At 41.6% G+C, this 25,375-nt stretch overlaps 1 protein-coding gene across 1 annotated transcript; it reads right to left on the bottom strand.

Moving 5' to 3' along the window:
- Nucleotides 1-1,701: 1,701 nt before the first annotated feature.
- On the bottom strand, nucleotides 1,702-23,373 carry golph3 (golgi phosphoprotein 3). Its single transcript, XM_038702846.1, has 4 exons — nucleotides 22,922-23,373; nucleotides 16,532-16,663; nucleotides 8,425-8,539; nucleotides 1,702-4,789 (listed from the first exon to the last, which is right to left on the bottom strand). Exons 1-4 carry the CDS (start codon nucleotides 23,129-23,131, stop codon nucleotides 4,365-4,367), a joined length of 882 nt encoding a protein of 293 aa, XP_038558774.1. The 5' UTR covers nucleotides 23,132-23,373; the 3' UTR covers nucleotides 1,702-4,364.
- Nucleotides 23,374-25,375: the final 2,002 nt, after the last annotated feature.

The raw sequence follows: 25,375 nt of genomic DNA, 5'->3' as shown, positions 1-25,375 counted from the left end.
CTTTTTGACAAGGATTTTAACACTGATTAATAAAAAATATTCTAATGGAATACAAATCCCTCCACATCTATCTACATTAATTACACATTCAAAAGACAAAATATTTGAAGTTCATATCTTCCCCCATTGTTCTTTGCAGAACAGCTCAGATTATGCCAAGCTGCTTGGCGCTGAGTTACCAAGACTTTAAAATGTACAAATAACTTATTTCTGTAATAGCCATGCATGGCAACTGCAGTTTGGTTAAAGGTACAATGTGTAAGAATTGCGACTGCTCCACCCGGCAGCATCTGATCACATAGCAGGTCCTAAGTGCAGTTCTGGCCGTATCTAACACATTATTCCTTTAAGGTAGGGAAATACTGGGGTTATGGCAAATAAACAGTGGTTAAGGCGAAAGCGCAATTGTGCTGTGTAGAAAGTGCCCAGACTCGAAGTGTGACTGAGATCACATGGGCTTCATCTGTTTGCCTATTTGTTGTTTGTACCCCGTTGTGAAATAGAGTACAGTGATTGTCACGTACCTGGAGGTGGGATCTGTCCACGCAGATAGTTTTCAGCTTTTGAGATATCTGTCTCTGAGGACAATTTTGCTCAAAGCATTGAAACACGACATTTAAAGAGCGTGACAGGTACATGCCTTGACGGTGTCCCTTTTACTCTGGATAATCCACACACCCCACTGTCAGGTTTTTTATTGGAAGTAGACTCTAACGTAGACAACGTTAGTTTCCTATGAAAACTATTTACTTCTACTGATTGTCAGCATGGCTAGACTTCACCAGAGGACAGAAAATCTGCTTTTTGGAATGCGTGATTATTCACACAGAGTACACAGTGGGATCTAGGCTGATTTCCAGCTGCAGCTATTTGATTTTTTAAACAAATGAACTTACTGTACATTGAGGAGCGTTCTTCTCACAGACTTTGGAGTGAACGTGTCAGGATTGTTTGGAATGTGTTTTGTGTAAGTGAAACCATGTAAACCTTTTCTTGTACACCCCCTTACTAATATAAATCTGAAAATGAGCAGAATGACCACTTTAATTTCATCCTTTCAATCCCATTTGTTTCAATCTTTTTAACCATCCATGTTGTTGTTCCTTCCTATAGTAACGGACGGTTAAATGTGCCGTGTGTACATTGAAAACATCCTTTCAGAGGTGTGATTCTGTGTTGGACAGAACCCAATCTTTTTTTAAAGCATGAATATTTGTCACTGCACTTGTCTCCCATGTGTTAGGAAAAGAAAACCGCAGTGCTCAGAGTCCAACTGCACTAATATCATTTTCAAAATAAACTTTCTAAGTGCGTATGAATTCTCCTTCGCATCATTCCTTGACTTTGTGAAGACTGTCCATCAAGGTCAAAGAAAAAGTGTTCAGTAAAGAATATTTTCTCCACTTTGACCGCAGCCACGGTAACACAGGTGAACGCTGTGCAGATGCGTTTTCATAAACTCTACTCAGATCCACTGGGATTCAGGATGACCTCACATCATGTGGATTTTGTTGATTTGTACTCCACAATAAAATAAGTGCATCCAACCGGTAAATAAGTCACACTGAAACTCAGAAACACACAGCACTGCGCACAGGCTGTAGTCTATGACCTCATAAAATCAATAAATTGCTGTGAGCTACACCACTATCCCCACATGGGACACAGACGTTCTGTTCAAATGAAAATTTAAATCAGTTGTATGATTAGGCACTTCCAAGCACTTGGTTTATTTTTTTCTAGGGTCAAAGAAAACACACAGACTGGCGGTCCCTTTATTTAGGTAACATATATAATCTCATATTCACTCTGCAATGTGAGGTGATTGGTCACTCACTAATCCCCCCCAGCCCTTTGCTACATACAATAACAGGAGGAGGCTATCTGTAATACAGCCTTTCACAAGCTCCATGAGGCTGAGTAGCAAAAGTTTGTTAAAACAGAACAGTTAAACAAATGTGAAAAGAACACTGAGGCAGTAGAAAATTAAGAGCAATGTATGGTCCGTGGTGAAAAGGCTTAGTTGAATGTTTTTACAGCACAATGTCCATTATTCTCACAGACAGTGCAGCTGAACCATGACATGCAATTGTTACAAAGTGACCTTTGAATTTTTGCCTGATATAAATACGAGTAGAGTATACAAGTATACGTGTCAGCTTCTGGAATGTGAGCCCAGCTTTTGTGAGCATGTTTGATAATCCATTCGACTTTTTCAAAGTTTAGTAAAATCCAGTGGATTTATTTTCAGAAAAAATAAAATAAAATCACTGACTGTTTAGGAAATGCAGCAAGCCCATGCCCACATGAAAGGATCAATCTATTCAGATCTGTGCAATCAGTACAGTGACAGGTCTGGATTACGTTTAGCAGAGCACACAGCCTGGAAGCAGGATGAACTGCCAGCCTAGCTCCGTGAAAAATGGAAAGAAATACACCACCATCTCTGAAGCTGCCTGATTTACAGACAAGGCTTCCACAGTGAGGACATTAGATGCTGTGTGGAGTCACTGCACACAGTGTGTCTCTCTTTCATTAGGTTTAAACACAGGCAATAAAGCCTATCAAATCTAATCATGTCAATGAGCTGCTAGCAGTTTGTGTCTGATCCGGTCTGTTTAATAGCAACTTGACACATCTTGGACCTCCAGTGTGCTGGAGAAGACTCAGAATTCAAATCCATCTTCATATTAGAGTATGATATTTGTCTTGAGCATGACTTGAGGGGGTTTATTGCTCCTGATGCTCGAAGTCCAGGTAGCATACACAAACTCAAAAGCTGAGGAGAAGACCATCAGAAATGCATTTCTCCTGCATTAAGCCCTGCGCATGACTTCAATTCTGATTATATTTAAATTCACCAGTAAATGGAAGCTATAAGTCCAGAACTAACGTAGGACAGCTGGCACTGATCGGGCCTGCTGTCCTCCGTTAGTTCCTGCAAATTACAAATGTGTTTTTATCAAGGAGATACAAGCCAAAGTCACGACACTGCACCCAGACTAAGATAAGTTTACCGACTTACAGACCGGAATCCTGAATGGACCCTGTCTTATATTAGACATGCACACATTTTGACAGTGCATCTACAATTTATGTTTCGTTATAAACACAAACTACTGGCCAAAGGATATTTTAAACAGTGTGACCTATTTTCACTTTTTAATGTCTGAAAGGATCATTATTAATATTTATATATATCCCTTCCATCATCATTGTATTATAGCCCATCAATTCTACACTGTTAGCAGAATTTAAGAATTGTATTACTCCAGCACTATTTTTACACAATACCCTGAACAGATCTAATCATGTTCAACAGTTTTGGCTTTTCATTTTGAAAGTTTTTCTAAACTATTAAACTGAGCTGAGGTCTAAGTAACCAATGCACTCCATCTTCCCCGACTGTACAATAAGCTTCTATTCATGTCTAGGCTTGATCTTCTACGCAACTTTGGGCAGAAGGGATGGAATGTTTGGTGGCACGGTCTCTCAGTGGTTAGCGCTGTAGTCTTACAGCAAGAATATCTTCAGTCTGAATCCAGCAGGGATGGGGCCTTTCCCACAGTCCAAAGACATACAGGTCAGGTGACCTGGAAGCTTTAAATTGGCTGCAGATGAATGGTTGTCTCGCTCGGTGTGTCAGCCCTGTGATATACAGGGTCCACGGTGTACCCCTCCCCCTGGCCGGTGTGAGCTGGGAGAGTCTCCAGCCCCCTACGTGCCTGCACATGTCTATTTAATAGATAAATGGGGTAAAACGGAGAAAACATCTGGAAATGAGTCCTTAATGTTGACCCCACTCAGTACTAGGTAATGGACTCTTTTGGATCTGACCACATTCCTTGTCTCCTAGTACTAATTCTGAAAGCCACAGAATGCTGTGACACTGAAGACACATTTGTTAGAGGATATCCATTTAAAGCCTCTCTGCCCTGTACATGGATCAGTACATGTACGTCAAGGTTACTGTATCCTCAGGTGTGTCAGGATGCTACCCTAGTAACCTGTGCCACGTACCTTTCAGAAACTAGCTCAAAGACAGACCCAATAGAAAAGAAAGGATATGAATTGACATCCTAATTTCAGCCTCACCAATATCACCAACCACTTCATTCAGAGTTCAGTCAGTTATTATTTTTTAGCAAAAGTGAAATGACACCGGGGAGGGGCAACAAGGATCAACACTTATCGGGAAGGATAAGAAAATGAGGGACAAGAAGAGAGGGCAGCCCATTTCAAAAGTCCAGGCAGGGGGGAAACTGTACTTCAGTCACGTCACCATGTTGGGGCCAGTACTCCTACCCCAACGTACAATGCCACTTTGAACGCCTCGACTGCTTTCTGTCCTCTGTGTGGTCACCTCATTTGGTGAAAGCAGCCACCACAGCCCATAGCAGCTCGTTGGTGTTGGCCTTCATGCTCTCCCCCTCGGGCTCCAGCTCGAGCAGCTGCCGCACTCTCTTCATGGCCAGGTCATATTGGTCGTCTAGCAGCGGGGCGAAGGCATTTTCCAGGACATCGGAGGAATGGGCTAAGAAGATGAGCGCAAGCAGCCGCTTGTCCATTCGATGGGGGTCATTCACCCACTTGTCCAGTACGGCCTCCTGGACCTTCTTGATGAGGCGTTGCTTGATGTTGTTGTTAGTCAGAGGATGTGTGGTCATGTCAAAGAGCAGGAAGTTCTGCTTCTCAGTAGTGAGGACGCCTTTTTCCACAAGGTTTTTGGCCAGTCGTTCACGGACGTTCCGCAGTTGATAATGAAGCTTCAGGGGGTTCCACGTCTCCCCTAAAGAAGAGTCGATAAAACAAGACAGTTAATGTTGTCACAAAAAAGGTGCTGTGCTCATCTACATCTGGAATGATGGTTGCAAAGGGTAGCATCATTTTCGGTCAACTTATTTGGGGGAGGAAAGCACATTAAAAAGCAATCCTAAGTCTTACAGCAAGTTTTGCTTAAAAGCTAAAAGTTAACGGTTAAAACCATTCGACTTGTAGCCATGCACGAGGCCCGGGCAATAAAACAATAATAATTACTGCAATATCATTTTCTCAATATCAATATAACAAATGATCAATAAATGATTTATTTGAATCATGAACCAGTCAGCACTTAATTTTTCTATTCAGATATTTCTTTTTTGGGGAAAAAGGACTGAAAATGGTTTTACTTAATTTTACTTGAGCAAATTTGTTAAAAAAAAAAAGATTTTATCAGTTGTTTTGAATATGCTGCCTCAGATTTATTAAGTGATCCACTGTTTGGAAAGTGTTTGTCATGTTCTGATCATAAAGAACAGTTTAAACTCAAAAATTAAACATTTATAATAGTCATAAATATTGATATCAAACAACATGAAATGTATTTGTTTGTTTGTCTATGTGTGGCCCTGCGATGGACTGGCGACCTGTCCAGGGTGGACCCCGCCTTTCGCCCGACGTCCGCTGGGATTGGCTCCAGCCCCCTGTACGCAGGGATAAGCAGTTGACAATGGATGGATGGATCATTTGATATCGATAATTATCAGGATAAATGTCAAATCATCATTTCTTTCAAGTTTAAAGGCTGGTTTTTGTTCCTGAAGGGAACCAGATGATTAATCATGTTGCTAAACTTTTTTTTATGGTCAGAATGTGAAAAACACTTGATGCCAAACAGAGGATCACTTCACAAATCTGAGGTAGAACATTCAAAACTATTATCTTTTTCAACAAACATGATTAGTAAATCTTTTTTCTCAACAAAATAAATATCTTCATAGAAATATTAGGTGCTAATTTGTTTGTGATTCAAATGAATTAATGCAAATATTGGCGATATATTGAACATTTATTATATTGTTGAGGAAAATTATATTGCGATAATTATCACTGTTTTATTGCCCAGCCCTATTCCATTTTTATTATGATATTTCAGTAAATCAGCAGATAGTAGCCTAAAGCAATGTATACAGTTTCTAACTTGTTAAGACCTTCTGCTAGTTTTGCTAGCTTGCTATTGCCATGTGGGATGTTGCTTCATCGCATGTGCTAATTGAGGAGTTTTAATTCAACTATTTTCACTCCTTATTTATTGTAGAACATTTCAGAAATGAGGTGTTATTTTAACGCCTTAGTCTGCATGTAGCCCACATTGTATGATGGCATTTTCACTAGTTCCTTTCTCCATTAGTTAACTTGCTAGCTAGATAACGCAACGTAGCACATTACACGTGTATATGTATTTCACAAATGAATGGATTCAATGGTCTTCAAAGAAAAGAGAAGCCCCTGGCTTCAGTGTGCCCACATTGCACACTGCAGCCAGGGGCTACAGGGAATGTTTGTTTTGTTGTTATCCAATGAAAGTTCAACACAGCCTTAATGAGCCAACTCATTAAACTAAAATTCAACTCAACTAAATTTGAAATGTTTTCACTTCCACTAAAAGGGTTTCCAGTTATGTCTGCTTATAATATGGTAAAATACTTGTTTCTATCTGCATGATAAATACAGCCTGGCCAAATAACCCTATTTTATTCCTGTTAATTCCCATTGAACATTGTTTATTTCTGTTTTTATAATTGATTCTGTATTAATGTATAATGTCTGCTATGTAGCAGAAGGGACTTACAAAGCTCAATTTCATTATATAATCTGTTATATTGTGACAAAATAAATCTACCTTCCTACCTAGAAAAGTTTCCACCATGAATGTTCCTGGAATCTGGCATCTTCTCCTGTTCTACCTCTGTATTTCTTGCCAGTGTCTTTAATCTTTTACTGTGACCAATCTTCACAGTTCTTCAGATTCAGTGGAAATGCAACCTAGAATGCTTGAATGGGACATTTAGTTCCATGTTTAATTTCCAGCACTCCTGAATTCCTGGTATTATTTGATCCCAAAAGGGTTCTATTGTTTTTGCTAATCGCCCCAAAGTCTGACAGCCTACAAACACAGATTCCTTTGTTAATGCAGGGTCTGTCAACTTGATCAAAAATGCATAAAAAAGGGGCGGCTGTGGCTCAGGAGGTAGAGCGGGTTGCCCATTAATCGGAAGGTTGGCGGTTCCCAGCTCCTCCAGGCTACATGTCAAGGTATCATTGGGCAAGATACTGAACCCTCGAATTGTGTGTGAATGTTAGTTTCTGTTTGAGCACTTAGGCTCAGTGAATGAATGTGAGTGAATGTTAGTTTCTGTTTGAGCACTTAGGCTCAGTGAATGAATGTGAGTGAATGTTAGTTTCTGTTTGAGCACTTAGGCTCAGTGAATGAATGTGAGTGAATGTTAGTTTCTGTTTGAGCACTTAGGCTCAGTGAATGAATGTGAGTGAATGTTAGTTTCTGTTTGAGCACTTAGGCTCAGTGAATGAATGTGAGTGAATGTTAGTTTCTGTTTGAGCACTTAGGCTCAGTGAATGAATGTGAGTGAATGTTAGTTTCTGTTTGAGCACTTAGACTCAGTGAATGAATGTGAGTGAATGTTAGTTTCTGTTTGAGCACTTAGGCTCAGTGTATGAATGTGAGTGAATGTTAGTTTCTGTTTGAGCACTTAGGCTCACTGAATGAATGTGAGTGAATGTTAGTTTCTGTTTGAGCACTTAGACTCAGTGAATGAATGTGAGTGAATGTTAGTTTCTGTTTGAGCACTTAGGCTCAGTGAATGAATGTGAGTGAATGTTAGTTTCTGTTTGAGCACTTAGGCTCAGTGAATGAATGTGAGTGAATGTTAGTTTCTGTTTGAGCACTTAGGCTCAGTGAATGAATGTGAGTGAATGTTAGTTTCTGTTTGAGCACTTAGGCTCAGTGAATGAATGTGAGTGAATGTTAGTTTCTGTTTGAGCACTTAGGCTCAGTGTATGAATGTGAGTGAATGTTAGTTTCTGTTTGAGCACTTAGGCTCAGTGAATGAATGTGAGTGAATGTTAGTTTCTGTTTGAGCACTTAGACTCAGTGAATGAATGTGAGTGAATGTTAGTTTCTGTTTGAGCACTTAGACTCAGTGAATGAATGTGAGTGAATGTTAGTTTCTGTTTGAGCACTTAGACTCAGTGAATGAATGTCAGTGAATGTTAGTTTCTGTTTGAGCACTTAGGCTCAGTGTATGAATGTGAGTGAATGCAGATGTAGTGTAAAAGCATTTACATTTTACATAAATAACCAAATGCATTGCATTCACATCAGCTGATGTTTGACATGCGATTGTGTAAAACAAAATGTTCTACTTCTAACTTTATAATTCAAACCCATAGCACTCAGGGCCCAGTCTGTAAGTGCAGACATACACTTGTAAGAAGCCTGCATTTTCAAAACACGTGAGACGTATACCTCAAAATTCAGTTGGGTCCAAACGGCATGAGGCAGCATGGATCCATTTTGTTTCTAGACCCCTTTCTACACAGCACCAGCGTGGGGCTGTGAGCCGATGAAGCAGTTGAACTCACCACTGAGCAGTTCGATCCAGCTCTGCACGGTCTCCGGGGGTTGGGTGTCTTTGATGTGTTTCAGAGCTTCATCCAGGAGCACGTCGCCTGTCGGAGCATCTGACTTACAAATTACCTGCGAATCCGATTCAGAATAAGGACAGCCAGTTACAAGGTGTGCTTTGCAGTTCACTAACTAAGATGAACTTTCCTTATTGATCAATTTGTCAATTACTTTTTCTGATTACTTGTTTGGTCTATGAAATAGCGAAACATGCAGTTTCCCAGAAGCCTAGGCTGGCATCTTGAAATATGTTTTGTCCAACCAACTGTCAAACCCAAAGATATTCAGTTTACAGGGAGGAGCAGAAAGTCCTCATGTTGCAGAAGCTGCAACTAGAGACTGTGGGGCCTTTTTGCTTGATTAAAATTAAAAACCTGTTGTCGATTACTTTTCTGTTGATCTATGGACGTTATGAAAATAAACGGAAAACTACTTGGGCCCGGAGCAAATTCCCACATTCACTTTTACTCTGCTCTTCAATTTATGTAGCACGTAATGATGAAGGAATAACAGTTAAGGAAGAGGAAAACGCGCTGGCGTGCTGGTTAAAGGAGACCTATTAAACTGCTTTTCCAGTCCTATATTGTAGTTCTGTGACTCCTGTGCAGCTTTGCATGATTCAAAGTTCATGCAGGCCTTCATTTCAGCCTCTGTCAGAACAAGCTGTAGATGCTCCTATCTCTTTAAGCCCCCCCCCCCCCCCCCCAAGCCCACTGTCTTCTGATTGGCCAAGACCTGAAGCATGTTATCTATGGGATTAATATCCTGCCTTGATTCAAAACTGAAAATAAAGTTCTGAAAGGATGAAACTAAGTATTTGAAAACTCAAAATCTTACAAAAAAAAGTTATGCAAGATCGAAAACTAAGATTTGCAAGCTTGCAAAATGTAGAAAAATAAAACAGTCTTGTTTTTGAGTTTTCCTTCTTCAGAACAAACAGTTTCAAATTTGTCAGTGTTCTCCCAGTGTATTAGTTTGTTTTCCAGGTTTGAAACCTTGTAAATGGTGATCTGAAAACGGGTGTGTAAATGTGTGAAAAAACGTTTTGAAACGCTGAAAATTGAGGTTCAAAAGGGCGAAACTTTATTACAATACATTTACACTCCTATTGCAGACTATTTTTTCAGACCTGTTCAAGCTGTGGGCCTGTAAAGCATGGGAGTGCTTTTGGTCATATATATTGACTGTTTTTATCAATATTTCAATGTTTTGGAAGCTTTATGTTATTTGGAACGTGGTTGTATGGAGAGAAATAATGTTTTGAAGATAACTACCAATAAAAGTGAACATGGCCAAAACATGGACATTCGCCTGATATATGGCTGATATAAGAAAGATTGTGTAATAACTGTTGTATATCAGTTTCTTTTCATCAAATTTACAGTTACAGTTGTATTCCAGGTGTATTAGAAGATATTCTGGTGCATTATAATCTACCTTATGATGGTTTTGATGGTTTATTGCATTAAAATATAGCTTTTTTTAACCAGGCGAGGGTGAAAAATATATTTCTGTATTTCACCTCTATGTAGTCTGTAATGGTAAAATACTCCAACACAGCTGTGACATGGCTAAGTTAGTAGTCCATTATAGTGTAAAACGTGTCATTTCCAGCATTGCCAACAGGTGGCGGTATGACTTTTAGTGAATGTTGGCATATGGATTTGTTCAGGGCTAGACCGTTATTATCCATGTCAAATTTGGTACAGATGTGAGCATGTATACCGAAGTTACAACTTCCTGTTTTGTGGCGAATCATCGATTTTCGACGCCACGGGCACGCTCGTGGACGATAAAACTCACCGTTTGTACAACTTAATCGCCAATGGGTTTAAAGTGCACTGCAAAAATCTGAAGTTGATTAGATTAATTCTCTAGGAGGAATTTGTTAAAGTATGCACTCTGTAAATGGTATAAAATAGGCTAAAATTGCACTTTCAATTCAAAATGGTGGACTTCCTGTTGCATTAGGGGTATAGGTCCTCGAGACTTTTTTGTGCGTCTTGATATGATTCACGTCCCCAAAATATATCGTGCATGTAGGTTGAACATGGCTGAGGGGCTAATTTCTTCCAATTTTGTAGGTGGAGCTAGCGAGCCATTTTGCCACACCCATGTGCAGGACCCATAAAATACGTAATTTTTTGCCACTTCAGACATGTATGCAAAGTTTGGTGCACGTTTCCTTCTTAGGCCCTAACAATCACCTTTCCCCACTGCCATGCTGTCACCCCCCTCCTCTCTGACCCCTCACCTGCACTCAAGATCGGTGAAGAGGACGTGAGCCACCTCAGTAAGGCTCCTGGCCCCGACAGTGTGTCCCCATCCTGCCTCCTGCTTCAAACGCTCCAGTCATCCGGTCCCCAAAAACCCCTCCATCTCTGGTCTGAATGACTACAGGCCCGTCGCCCTGACATCTGTAGTAATGAAGTCCTTTGAAAGACTGGTGTTGGCCCACCTGAAGGACATTACAGGCCCCCTGCTGGACCCCCTGCAGTTTGCCTACAGGGCTAACAGGTCAGTGGATGATGCTGTCAACTTGGGTCTGCATCACATCCTGCAACACCTCGACTCTCCAGGGACATATACTAGGATCCTGTTTGTGGACTTCAGCTCGGCGTTCAACATCATCATCCCGGACATCCTCAGCACCAAACTCACCCAGCTCACTGTGCCAGCCTCCACCTGTCAGTGGATCACAGACTTCCTGACTGACAGGAGTCAGCAGGTGAGGCTGGGGAACATCACATCCAGCACCCGGACTATCAGCAATGGTGCCCCCCAGGGGTGTGTGCTCTCCCCACTGCTCTTCTCCCTCTACACCAACGCCTGCACCTCAGGAGACCCATTTGTCCAACTCCTGAAGTTCGCTGACGACACAACGGTCATCGGCCTCATCTGGGACGAGTCGGCCTACAGACGGGAGGTTGATCAGCTGGTTCTCTGGTGTGGTCAGAACAACCTGGAGCTTAACACGCTCAAAACTGTGGAGATGACCGTGGACTTCCAGAGTAGCCCCCCCACTCTGCCCCCCATCACCATACTCAACAGCCCTGTGTCTGCTGTGGAATCCTTCAGGTTTCTGGGATCCACTATATCCCAGGACCTGAAGTGGGAGCCCAACACTGACACCATCATCAAGAAGCCCAGCAGAGGATGTACTTCCTGCGTCAGCTCAGGAAGTTCAACCTGCCCAAGGAGCTGCTGATCCTAGAGGTGCTCCGATCAGGATTTTTTGGGCCGATCACCGATTGCTGAAAGCAGTATCGGCCGATACCGATCACCGGGCCTATTTGGAGCCTTTTATTTATCATGTAGCATTATACAGTATACTGTATATTTATTTAATTGGTCCTAAAAACAATGTATTAAGTGTTAAAGTTAACAGATGATTAAGTATCATGAAATGACAACTGTTTATTTTATTGCCAGGAAACATGGGCAACAAATTACGCTCAATCTGTGTTAGAGACTTAAACCATAGCAGCCTTTGCCTGGTTACTGTGAACATCTTATAGCTTAACAAATATAGCTTTACTGTGGAATAAACTACAAAAACAGAACAAACAGCATCTTTATAAATTCACTAAAACCATAAAAACTGCAACAAAAAAGGCTATAGCCAAAATATTTAGGAGATAAAGGACCACAGGCATCATGAGTCGATGATAAACTCTGAAGTAGCTGCTTTTTGTTCTGGAAAGCTCAGGCAGGTTCTGTGGGCTTTAGGGGGGAGAGAGGAGCAGAGAGGGAGAAGGGCTACAGAGGGGAGTCAAAACTGCCTTCAGTGAGATTTGAAAATAAGGAAAATTTATAAAATAAGAATAGGCTACAATGTAAATTCCATATTATACAGTCAATTGTTAATATTACATAGGCTACTATATTCATTCTAATTTTATATGGTTTGCCATCAGTAGGCTACAGGCCTTATATCATTTCAGTGGATTGTTTTCATTTTTTATCCTTGTGCTATCCTTGAGCACAGTCTACATATCTTACATGCTGCCACCGACTTTACCAGAGGGAGCGTAGCAAACACTTTAGATACGGCCAGAGGGTTTTATTTGATTTCATAAAGGTTAAATAAACGGGTGAGAATGGAAAAATACGGGAGAATCTCGGGGAAAATGGTAGGGTTGGCATGAGAGGAGTAGAGAGAGGAGTGGGGTAATGTGAGGTTACATCCACACTGCTACGTTTTTACAGTTTAATAAGGAAAACGATCTTCTCCGTCCACAGCAGCGTTTCAGCTGCGTATCAGAGTTGATCTCTGTCTATATTAGAACGACTGAAAATGCACATCTAGTGGCCGTTCAGGTAGCCCAAACTGGGCATGCGCGTGCCAGTGTAAACATGAAGCAGATGGTCTACTCTGCCGTAGCAGAAAAATTTAGCGAAAAGAAGAAATTAATACAGACCAAGAACCACACCAGGCTGTTTTCTCTTTTTTTTTTTGCATTGACCGACAACGAAGTGGAACTTTTACTGAAAGTAACACGGGAGTACGAGAGACGGCGGCGGAAAACAGACTGGGAGATGTCGCAAAGTAAATACAGCGACATGCACAGTAGGCTAGGCTAACTGTTAAGTGTTATTTACACAGTACTTATATTTAAATAAAAATACCAAAACTAAAACTCCTTAAAGCATCGTGTTTTTGCTTTGAATGACTAATAAGACCGACTCACAAAGCTAAATGTGAGTGTGTGTCATCGTTTTATAAAGTCCTCTGTTTTGTCCATCAGATCAGTAGCGTTTTCAAACAAACCGTTTTAATCTGGACGGCAGGCGGAAACGTAGCAAAAGGTCTCCGTTTTTTAACGAAAACAGAGAGAGGCAGGCAGCTGATTGAGTGGCGCCGTTCTTTGCATCAGGAAACTCACACTGAAGGATCAGTCTCTCTCTGCCTGATGCGCTGTGTCTGTTAAACTCCGGTTGCGGGTGGCGTGTGAGTGAGATGAGCACAGCAGCGACAGTTTCACATAATCGCTCCTGCGTGTTGCTCCACTTGTCTGATTGCTGCTCAACTAAAACTCAGATAAAACTGAAGTTATTGCTCTGGGGCCTAAGCACCTCCGTGACGCATTATCTAAAGATATAGTTTCCCTTGATGGCATCGCCCTGGCCTCCAGCACCACTGTGAGGAATCTTGGAGTTATCTTTGATCAGGACATGTCGTTTAAGTCCCACATTAAGCAAATTTCACCTACCTTTTTTTACCTAATTTCGCCTTTTTTCACCTACGTAATATTGCAAAAATCAGGAACATCCTGTTTAAAAATGATGCAGAAAAACTAGTCCATGCATTTGTTACTTCTAGGCTGGATTACTGCAATTCCTTATTATCAGGCTGCTCGAAAAAGTCCATTAAGACAGCTGATCCAGAATGCTGCAGCACGTGTTCTGACAGGAACCAGGAAAAGAGATCAAACTTCTCCTGTCTTAGCTTCTCTGCATTGGCTTCCAGTAAAATCCAGAATAGAATTTAAAATCATTCTTCTTACCTACAAAGCTCTTAATGGTCAGGCACCATCTTATCTTAAAGAGCTCATAGTACCTTACTACCCCACCAGAGCACTGCGCTCCCAGAATGCAGGGCTACTTGTGGTTCCTAGAGTCTCCAAAAGTAGACTAGGAGCCAGAGCGTTCAGCTATCAAGCTCCTCTCCTGTGGAACCAGGTTCCAGTTTGGGTTCAGGAGGCAGACACCATCTCCACATTTAAGAGTAGGCTTAAGACTTTCCTCTTTGATAAAGCTTATAGTTAGGGCTGGCTCAGGTAGTCCTGAACCATCCCTTAGTTATGCTGCTATAGGCCTAGACTGCCGGGGGATTTCCCATGATGCACTGAGCTCCTCTCTCCTCTACTTTCTCTCCCTCTGTATGCAACCTCATCCCATTATTGCATGTTACTAACACAACTGCTCCCCTTTCCGGTAGTCTTGTGCTTTCTCGTCCCTCTCCTCTCTCCTCCTATCACTTCCTGCAGGTGTTTCTGGCTCTGGAGCTGTGGAGTCTGGATCTGTGGTTGCGGGTCACCTGCTGCCCCCGTGTTCCTGCTCGACACCCTCTGCTGCAACGACTATTGTTACTAGTCCTGTTGTTATTATTGTTATTATAATCATTAACATTACGATTGTTACAATTAACACTGCTATAAATATCTGTACCATTTTTCATTTAGTCTATAGCAACATCACCTTTACTGTCTGTACCTCTGTGTGTATATTGTGTAGGCTGCCTCCCTCCCCTCTCTCTCTCTCTCTCTCTCTCTCTCTCTCTCTCTCTCCTTCCATTCCCCTCTCCCTCCCCCCCCCCCCCCCCCCCCCCCCTTGCCTCTGTCGCCTAGTGCTTGCTCTTGGTGGGAACTGTTGGGCTTCTGTAAATAGCATCACAGAGTACGGTCTAGACCTGCTCTTTTATGAAAATCGCTGTGAGATAACTGTTGTTGTGATTTGGCGCTATATAAATAAAATTGAATTGAACTCTAATTGTAAATGATTATGTGGGCGTGTTAATCCCTTCTTGTCTGAGAAGGACTTTGGTGCTAGCTAGCTTTTAAAACCGATCACATTTTAGCTTCCGTTAAAAATTTGTCTGGCGAGTATTGCATCATCTGATCGGCTATTCTCATCGGCCTTTTTAGCGACCACCGATCAAACTAGTTAAAGCCATTATCGGCTGATTATGATCGGTGACCGATCGATCGGAGCACCCTTAGCTGATCCACTTTTACACAGCCATCATCCAGTCTGTTCTCTGCACGTCCATCACTGTCTGGTTTGGATCTGCCACCAAAAAGGACAGGAGCAGACTTCAACGGACAGTCAGGACTGCAGAAAAGATCATCAGTGCAACAGAGCCCTATACGCCAAAACCAACAGACTCAGGAACAGTTTCTTCCCACAATCCATCACTCTGATGAACAGCTGATTTCTGACTCACAGTGTCAAGAACAATTACTGTGCAATAACCCAGTAACTCTGCCTGTAATCAGCACCTGTTTACTGACTAAAACACTATTTATTCACCATTCTCTATTTCAGAGCTGTTCATACTGTTATATTGTCATATTGTAGATATTGTATACCAATCCACCTACCTCAAGACAGTCTACTCCAGAGCAAAATACTTATTTATCTGTCTGTTTTGTTTGTAGTGTGTATATATGTTTTCTATACTGTAGCCTGTGATATAGTTTTATTATTGTATTAGTAAGCACCTGCTTTGCTCCTCTCTCTCCCTCACCGCGCAGCCCCGCCCCCTCCCTCTGCGTCTGCACGCAGCCGTCTACTCACAGTCTCAACAGATGGAGGGAGACACAGTGCTGGTCGACACTGTTAATCTGATGTAACAAATACTTATGTCATGCAATAAAATGCAAATTAATTATTTAAAAATCATACAATGTGATTTTCTGGATTTTTGTTTTAGATTCCGTCTCTCACAGTTGAAGTGTACCTATAATAAAAATTACAGACCTCTACATGCTTTGTAAGTAGGAAAACCTGCAAAATCAGCAGTGTATCAAATACTCCCCACTGTATCTGTCTTTACATTCTGAGTAATGCTGAAACGTTTTAACTTAAATCAAGACAGCTGTTTGTGCATCGCTGGTGTGTGCGTCGCATTGAACATTACGTCGCGGCAGTTGTGTGTGGTGTCACTATAGAAAATGGACGGCCAAACCGAGTTGAGTAGAGTCAAGGCGAAGAGAACTGAGGGAGGCAAATTCAATAAGTGAGTGATACTTAAGATGGAGATTGAAGTATAATTTAAACTGTGTAATAAGAAACAAGTTGAGTCATTAAAAATAGTAAAAACATGCCTGCTAAAACTGCCCCCACTTCCCCAACCCGCTTTACAGAAAATACCAATATATGTTTTATACTGGAATTCAGCCCAACAGTACCGGGATATGACTTTTTGGCCATATCACCCAGCCCTAATCCAGAGTCAGATTTCTCGTATGTGTACCTGGCAAATACAGTTTTGCTAAAAATTGTTCAATGCTACATGCTAATGCTCCACCCAACCAACATAAGCAGAAAAATCCATCCTACCTTCCTGGCCAGCAGACCTTTCCTCCTCATGCCACAAGCCTCCAGCTGAAGTCGTCCTCGCAGGGCCAGTTCTATCAGCATGCAGCCTCTCAGACCTGATGAAATGCAGTCATTCCAGAACGAGGTGTAGCCCTGCATCACGGAAACACACTTCAGAATTATGGTTCGTCGAATGTTTCCATGCAATAGCAACACTCCTGTAAACCAAGTGGGGTCACTGGGCCCAGACTGGCAGGAGTACCAGGGGAATTCTAGATGGTCAAGCCGATTGGGCCAGTAAGTAAGGACAAAGTAAACATGCAAAATGAAAACAGGTAACCTAAATCAGAAAGAACGTTTACACATACTTTTAGTCACAAATGTTTTAAACACCTTCAGATGCCACACTTGGCCCAAACCTTCCATTCTGACAACATCCCCTTTGTATATGTTCCTTCAGGCGTCTGACTACAGAGTGAATATTAAAATGGAGACACCCTACTTCAAGTCAGAAGGCAAGTCATGGCCCTTAGTAAAAGGCCATGATCTTTGATACTGACAAACGGCTAATAAGTTGGGCAGTATATGAAAGCAGTAAGTGACATAGCTTATTGTCACATTTGTTCTCAAATCCAGAAGCAATGCCACAGTACTTTTAGGCTGTTTCTGGGTCGAGTTAAAAAGAAAAGTTAGCGACAGCTTTACAGAAGCAAATTTTGAACACGTTACATAGTTTAGACAGCCAACCAGCATCTATCTTGTTCATTTACAATCCGGCGGCTGTCAAATTAGCTGTTAAGTGTCCGAACAGGAAAAATGCTATAGACCTCTCTATATGTCAGCTGTTGGGCTCATTACACTTACTATCACTGTCTTGTAAAGGCTCATTTGTATTCCTGTAATTGTGCATGGGGTCATTGCATTACTTACAGAATATAAAATTATATAAAATATTTCTAGCATTTACTGTACTGGTTTAGCGGACCAGGAAACTCACAGACCAATCGCATGCGCTTCAATCGTCTCATGTTACGCTGCTCAGCCAATCAAATCTGTGCATTCCGATGCTTGAGAGTCGAGTCCGCAAGATTCACCAGAGACGTTTTGGAAACACACGAATTGAGGAGACGAAAGGGAAAAGAGATTTCACATGGCTTTTAATCAAGAATGTACAGATTTTTACATGGATATTCCTCCCACGGGCAGTTCAGAACCAGAATATCTCATAGATCTCCAATGTCAGCTGGCAAGAGAAACTAGAGCTCATGTTTCTCACTGAACAAAAGAAATTAGGAGTGGTAGCTCTGTAAGAGGGAATGAAAGAGAAGAGGAGGCATTACAGCTGTTCAGTTGTTATGTGTTGAGTGTTTATTATAAAATTGGTTAAGACTACACTTCATCACTTCAAGATACACTTTTTATTTCATTTTCTCTAAAAATTAGGCACTTTATTTAGTTTACTTAAATTTAGAATTTATTATTTATTATCCCTCCAGTTTGATGTACAAACTGATTTGACAGTCTGTTGTTGACTAAAAACATAAGTTGATACAACTATATGTTATTATGGTACTGAAAGATAACGCAAGTTAGTTGTTTTGCTGTTCCGGACCTTTGCTTTGGGAAATTTTCTCTAACTGGACCTCTTTGAATTCTAATTGAATACCCCTGATCTAAGGTATTGCATGTTTATGCAAACAAAAAGTTAATGTGATTTGTGGTTTTCAGTATAAAACTTGTTGAAATTGTTTAAGTGTGTACATTTTCGGCACATTTTTATAGGGCTGAAACGATTCATCGATTAATAAAATGCATCGACGCTTCGTTTAATCCATGCCACTTTACAGCAGTGTTTCGCAGGGACATTTATTACGCACATCTCGCTTACGCTGTGAACACGACGTGATTATAATGCCGCTGTTTGCAAAGTGGAGGAAGAGAGAGAAAACAGCGAGGGACAAAGAAGAAAGTGTCCAAAGTCTGGGATTATTTCAAACTAGAGAAAACAACAACTCTGTAATGTTACCGTCCGTCCACCGTAAAATGAAACTTATGTCGCCACGGCAACAGCCCGACGGCAACTGAACAAAAAGCAGCCGGTGTTCTGCCAGCAGACCACAGACAAAGTAACAGTTGCAGCAACTTTAGCATTTCACTGAAATCACGATTGATTGTTGAGTTGAAGCCAAAGTAAGCCGCAGTCCTCAGCTGAAAACGTGTACACGTGTGTTTGTTGTTCTCCTTTTGGGCCGTAACCTCACAGTCAGGAGATAACTGGGTGTCGGGAGCTGCACCTTTTTAACTCACCTGCAGTTCTCTCTGCAGGATCACTCATTTCACATTTGTCACAAACGTGGTTTGGAGACCAGCGTCGGGTGACTTAGCCGTCAGCTCGTGTGTGTGTGTGTGTGTGTCCCTGTCACCGATCAGTCACGTAGTGTGAACGCCACAACGACTTCAAGACTGCCGTCATGACGGCAAGTTGTGTGAACGGCACGGCCATCGGCCGACGCTGAAAGTCGTGTAGTCTGCAGTGATGTTTGTGTTTGTAAAGCAGCTGTCTAGTTGTTGGTCTGATGTTTGCTGTATGACACACTATGAATTTCCGAAGAAGGAATAATAAATATCCTATCTCCTATAAAAGTGCACAGCTGATTGGCTTAGGAAAGACAGGTGACCAAGAACCTCAGTGGTACGCCACTACTAAAATTTCACACAATCATTATTATATCATACACTACGCGAGTACGGTAACACTCATCGCTTTGCTCGCTTCCTCTGCTCATTCTTAAAAGGACATCTACGTGACAGATGCAGTTATAACAGCAACGAAACTCAGAATCGGAGGTGCGTAGCGAATGTTCGATTGTCTGAGTGGTACAAAGTGACGGTGAACGCAAGCGGAGGGAAATATTCAGACAAGAAATGTAGGCCTATGTGTCGGTCACGGTGTGTTAGATTGTCAAGACCAAGAGAAGTCTGTCTGTTGTTTCTGTCCCTCCCCAGTAGACTGATCTTTGGGTGTTGCTCACTGAAACACCGTCACCTGCCTGACCATGACTACCACGACCTCTACCAAAATACTCATCTAAAAGTTTAAGCTATTCTAATGTGCATCTCATGCTTAAGGACACAAGAGAAATGCTGTTGAGACATACTTTGCACAAAATTTTCTTTTGCTTCACCTCCGCTGCTACAACTCCATCCTAGGGGAAACACAGTACAGTTCTGCACACAATTTGACCAATACCTGGATTAATTTAGCCCTCAAGATTAATTTGATAGATGAAGTATGTTTTGCAGTAATTTCTTCAATGTTTGATTTTACTGTCACTACAGGCATCTTTTTCCTGTCTTGGTTTAGATTTAAATGGTGAACATCACTGTCAGTCTATTTATTTTTTTTAGAAAAACTTTGACCTTTTGTGCTTTATAATCATACGTAATTGAAAATGTGTGCGAGCATGGCCTGGACGAGCCTTCAACACTGAATTTGGACTCCATCTGTGCCACTATGAGGCTAAAAGCCGAGGCCCATCCACACTACTATGTTTTAGTTTACAGATGGAGAATTAAACCAAATACGATCTCCATCCACAGCAGAGTTTTAGCTGAGAGTTGATCTCCATCTACATTAAAAGGACTGAAAACGCAGATCTAGTGGCCCTTCAGGTACACTGGGCATGCCCGTGCCGGTGTAAACATGAAGATGATCTCTTCTGTATTAACAGAAGATTTGGCGAAAGAATAAAGAAATGCAGACAAAGAATCAGATCAGACTTCACAGTAGTGAATATTTTAATAAAAATACCATGTCTAAAACTCTGTCAGCAGCATCGTGTTTCTGCTTTGCATGACTTATAAGACCCAATCAGAGAGCCGAGTGTGAGCGTCTGCGTCATCGTTTCTAAAGTCCTCCGTTTTTGCCCGTCTTCACTAAAACCCCTCCGGAGTTTCGAAACGGGGTCAACAGCATTTCCAAACTTCTCCGTTTTAGGCCTTCGTTTTTAATAAAAAAATGCAGTAGTGTGGATGGAGCCCAAGAGCTTCTTTGAAATTGCCCCGTGTTTGTTTTATGGTGCTTTCAAACCAAAAGCGAAGTGAGCGTTCGGGGTGCTGAGTTTACATATAAAGTCAAGGCAAAGACGCGAAGAGCCGCGATTTCCTGTCCGGCGAAAAAACAAAACGAACGAACTCGCGTGACTTGAATATTTTCAACTCAAGCGAGTTGAAAATGACGCTGAGTTGCGATAGCCTATCAACTTTGAGATTGTCCGTACGTCACCGAGGCTTCAGAGCGTTGTGTGGAGAGGGCCAGGCAGAGCGGGCGATTGAAAATCTGCTGGCCGGCGGAGAGCTGCTGAACTTCGGGGAGAGGAGCAGGGAGCAGCGCTCCAGCTTCAGACAAATAAAGACCCGTGGTCGGACAGGACTTTGCTCGCAACTACGGCCTTTGCTCGAGGGAGGAGCTTGGAGCAATTTAATAATTGCTTTTATTAAATTAGCTTTTTACTTTAGTTTTTGGGATTTCAACGTTGATTTATCTTCACTGGAGCTTCTCAGCAGCTTCCGTGCACATCCGGTTCCAGGGTTGTTGTTAGCTCTGTCGGACTACGACTTCATATTTATATAAAGACCGGACAAAACTGGACATTACTTGGAGAAAAGAAACTTTATTCCAGCTATCATTGTACTTTACTGTGACTAACTTAGCATAGCATAGCCCTGATCGATCCAAACTCCATTCAGAAAACAAACATTTTAGAAGTTGTTGTCCTGCTGTCTTGCTGACAGATCTGACAAAGCATGAATTCATATGTTTAACAAATCTGCATCATGTTGTAGTTATTCAGCATCAGTTTAATCTGTTTATTGCTATTTAATCACAGCAAAATGTTTTCTTTGGGTTCATACAGTTGTAGTAATGGCAAGTTGTGTTTATTCACGTTAAAATCGCCTTCTCGCATTGTGTGTGAACACTTGCAGCGAATGTGCTCACGCGAGGAAAGTGTCACGAGGCGAAAATTCGCGTTTGGTCAGAAAGCACAGTTAGAATTATTGGGTGGTGGATTCAAATTGTTGTCCCACTGTTCATAATCCCTAATGGCGGGCCTGGATAGGTATACATCGTTATGATGTGCAGCATCAGGACTTCTATCTCGAGTACTCTATCAGTGTTGATTGTAAGCTTGACATGACTCAGGATTAATTACAATATTTTGACAATGATCCAAACATTTCTAACCCCCCATTGGTAATTTGCAGTAAACCTGTCATGATTTGTTTTGAAAGAAAATGACCAGCAATCTGTTGAAGCTTCCAGACGAGTCAGTCTGTGCAGATCTCTCTCTATCTAGATAGATAATACCAATTTGGCAGTTAGGGAAACTCAGGTCCAGATGAAAAACCACTATGCCTAGAGCTTTCAAATCTGGACTAGATTATGAGACACTAACGTGTCTTTAAAACATAGTTTCAGATTTGTGAAACTTTTATTCTATTTTGTTACATATAACTCAATTAAAATTATTTAATTTTCACAAATACAATAAAAGGTTTCACAAATCTGAAACTATGTTTTAAAGAAACTATAGCCTTTCCGGGACAATCTAAATGTCTGGATTTAACAGCTCTAGGCATAGTAGTTTTTGATCTGGGCCTGAGTTTCCCTTAACTTTCCCCTAACTGCTGAATCGGAAGCATTAGATAGATATCTCTATTCCAATTATAATTACACTTCTATAAACCACTGGGTGCACCAGTGATTATTTAGATGTGGACTATATTGGACTTCACATTTTTTACAAACATTGGTGTTTATTTAGGCTTTAACAAAAAACGTTTTTTTTACTGAACAAATCTTAAACAACTCCACCGGGATTCAACTGGGGGGAAAGCAAGTCACGTTTAACCTGGCCCGGTACCTCCCTCAGTAGTCTAACGTTACTGTTTAGGATCACTGATAAGGTCACTTCACAGCAGCAGATCACAGATCCACAGCGCGACATTATTCTGCACTCCTGGAAACGTAGAGCTGCAGACCATTAACCCGTTTGTTTGAATGTCTGTGACCACAGCATTCTGCTAACTCACTAGTGTAACGATAGGCACAAACGTGACAATGTCCAATTCAATGACCACCACTGTTGCCTGGAGGAAAAGATCGCTTAAAGACATAACCGTGTTTCGGCAAAAGACATTAACCAGCTCGGTGTGCAGCGACGAGGCCCGTTGTTGTTGTTAGCTAAAGCTAGCGTTAGCGTTAGCCAACAACGACGCTAAGGTTAACTAAAGCCATGTCGGTAAGGAAAGAAATAGCCAACATTAGCTTGGGTAACACACCATCGCTAAGTTAGGTTTCATTTTCCTTCATTTTTACAGCGTTATAGATCAGGATTTATCTACTGTTACCTCTCGGTCCTTTAGTCCTAACAACAGCACTTCTTCCATCAAGGTGAGGCGTGTTTCTTTGGAGTCTCCAGTATCGTTATCGTCCTGCTCGTCTCCCCGTCGGGGCTCATGGTCCTCCTCGCCGGACGGATGGTCTTTGTCAGCGGCGTTGCGCGAGGCTTCGGTCCGCCTCTGCACGAGGCCCGAACTCCGCAGAGTCAAGGAAGTCATGTCTGCTGGCAAGTTAGCTACACGACGCGAGAAACAACGCCTCGGACTACTCTGCCCGAGATTATTCCAGTTACTTCTTTTTAACCATATAGCAGTTACCTCCGATGTTTAGCGAGATTACTACTGGGGCCTGAGTACCCTCGTCATCTGGAGTAACTTACTGTTCCCCTTCTTTGACTTCGTCCGCAGCAGGACACTCTCTATCTAATATGGCGCCGTGTGGTGGATGTGGTAACGAAGTTATCCAGCAGGTGGCGACCGAGATTAGATGAATATGAGCAAACAGGCTCCGGCTCCAAGTAACTTTACATTAGATACCAAGGGCGCCACTTTGTGTTGAAAGCATAGATTGTATATAAAAAGGTTGAAAGTGGACATACGGGCTCACATTAGAGGCGTGATGATACATTTGGGTCACGAGAACAAGAAGAGAAGAGATAGAATATTTGATGCGGAAATATATGTTAAAAAGTTTCAAAAAAATTCCTATTTCAAAATTTTGAAAATGACACCTATGGATTATACTGAAGCCCTTGGTTTTTATTCTGTTACCCAACTTAAAGTCACATATTTATAAGGCAGTACCCTAAAAAGAACAATAATCTTGCACCATGAATTTTGACTTTTTGATATCGTGCATTGGAACACTTTTTTTTTTTCAAAATGTCAGGGTGGTAACCTCTAGGCACCTCATTACTATTGCCACCATCAAGTGGCAAATTACAATCTGCTCCAGAAGGAACCGTGTGACTTTGAGCAGGTGTGCCTGATCACTCCCAAGAAAGTTAGATTTCTGTGCAATGCTGGCATAGACTTTGTTTACTTCCGCATCCCCCCCTTTTTGATCATGAGATCCTTCTGACAGGAACCAGAACCAGAGATCATATTTCTCCTGTCTTAACTTCTCTGCACTGGCGTCCTGTAAAATCCACAATAGAATGCAGGGTTACTTGTGGTTCCTAGAGTCTCCAAAAGTAGACTAGGAGCCAGAGCGTTCAGCTATCAAGCTCCTCTCCTGTGGAACCAGGTTCCAGTTTGGGTTCAGGAGGCAGACACCATCTCCACATTTAAGAGTAGGCTTAAGACTTTCCTCTTTGATAAAGCTTATAGTTAGGGCTGGCTCAGGTGAGTCCTGAACCATCCCTTAGTTATGCTGCTATAGGCCTAGACTGCCGGGGGATTTCCCATGATGCACTGAGCTCCTCTCTCTCATTACACCAGTTCATGAGTGCCCCATACCACACGACAACTTTCGTGCTCTGATGTCACCAAGTAGGCTATTCTAGAGCAAAACTGCCAGCAAGTCACACAGACAACAGCAGACGATCATGAGCGCTCAAAACAAACTCACACAGTGTTGATACAGAACTAATGACATATAAAATACAGTCTACATTATTATCTTTCATTCCTAATTTTTATCATTCTCATCAAGTTTAAAGTTTCAACTTACTCTTGTTTAGCAAATATCTCCTTTGTCTTGCTCATGTTGACTGTGAATGATGTAATCTGCTTCCAATAAAGCAGTAGTCATACACTGTTGTTGGGGAATTGGGAATTTTGGGGAATTCCAGAGTTAAAACAAATGTCATGTTTATTGTGAAATGACTCACAAAAGACTTCAAATGAAATAATAAACTCTATATTGATGTAAAAATGTATCTCTACAATAACTAATACCCAATTTCAGTGCTCATGCCTAAACACCAGTGTTAGCTGACAATTACATAAAATATTAAATTACACAATGAAATGACAGGGTGGGCTCTCAGCTAGCTAACATCAGATAGCTCATTTTAAGTGAAAGAAATGCTAATTACAAATCTCTGAATGTAGGAAAGTTAAGTGTATTAAAGCAGCTAGATAGTTAACTATTGACATTAACCTGCTGTGTCTCCATTAGCGTGTGATGCAGACAGACAAGACATTGGTACGGTCCGTTTTAGGGGAGTCTGAAATCGTATTTCAAGATTCTTGAATATAAGGCATGAGTACGGGAAATATATTGTAATATTTACAAATACAGGTAAGAAAGACCCCCCTGAACTGTTGGTTTTGCCTCTTTTGGGGGGGGTGCAAGCCATAACTAGGGGGGGTCAGACCGCCCCGTAATTCAAACCATGCTCTCTCCTCCCCTCCCTCTCCATTTGTATTCATTCTTATCCCATTAATGCATGTTGCCAACTCGACTTCTTCCCTATCCCGTAGTTTTGTGCTTCTGTCTGCGGAGCTGTGGGGTCTGGA

The sequence above is a fragment of the Micropterus salmoides genome, unplaced genomic scaffold (genome assembly GCF_014851395.1).
Source record: "Micropterus salmoides isolate LMB-PRFRI ecotype aquatic unplaced genomic scaffold, ASM1485139v1 Ms_hic_scaffold_7, whole genome shotgun sequence".
NCBI lineage: Eukaryota > Metazoa > Chordata > Actinopteri > Centrarchiformes > Centrarchidae > Micropterus > Micropterus salmoides.
The sequence above is the reverse complement of the archived record's forward strand: the minus strand, read 5'-3'. Positions and strand labels throughout refer to the sequence as shown.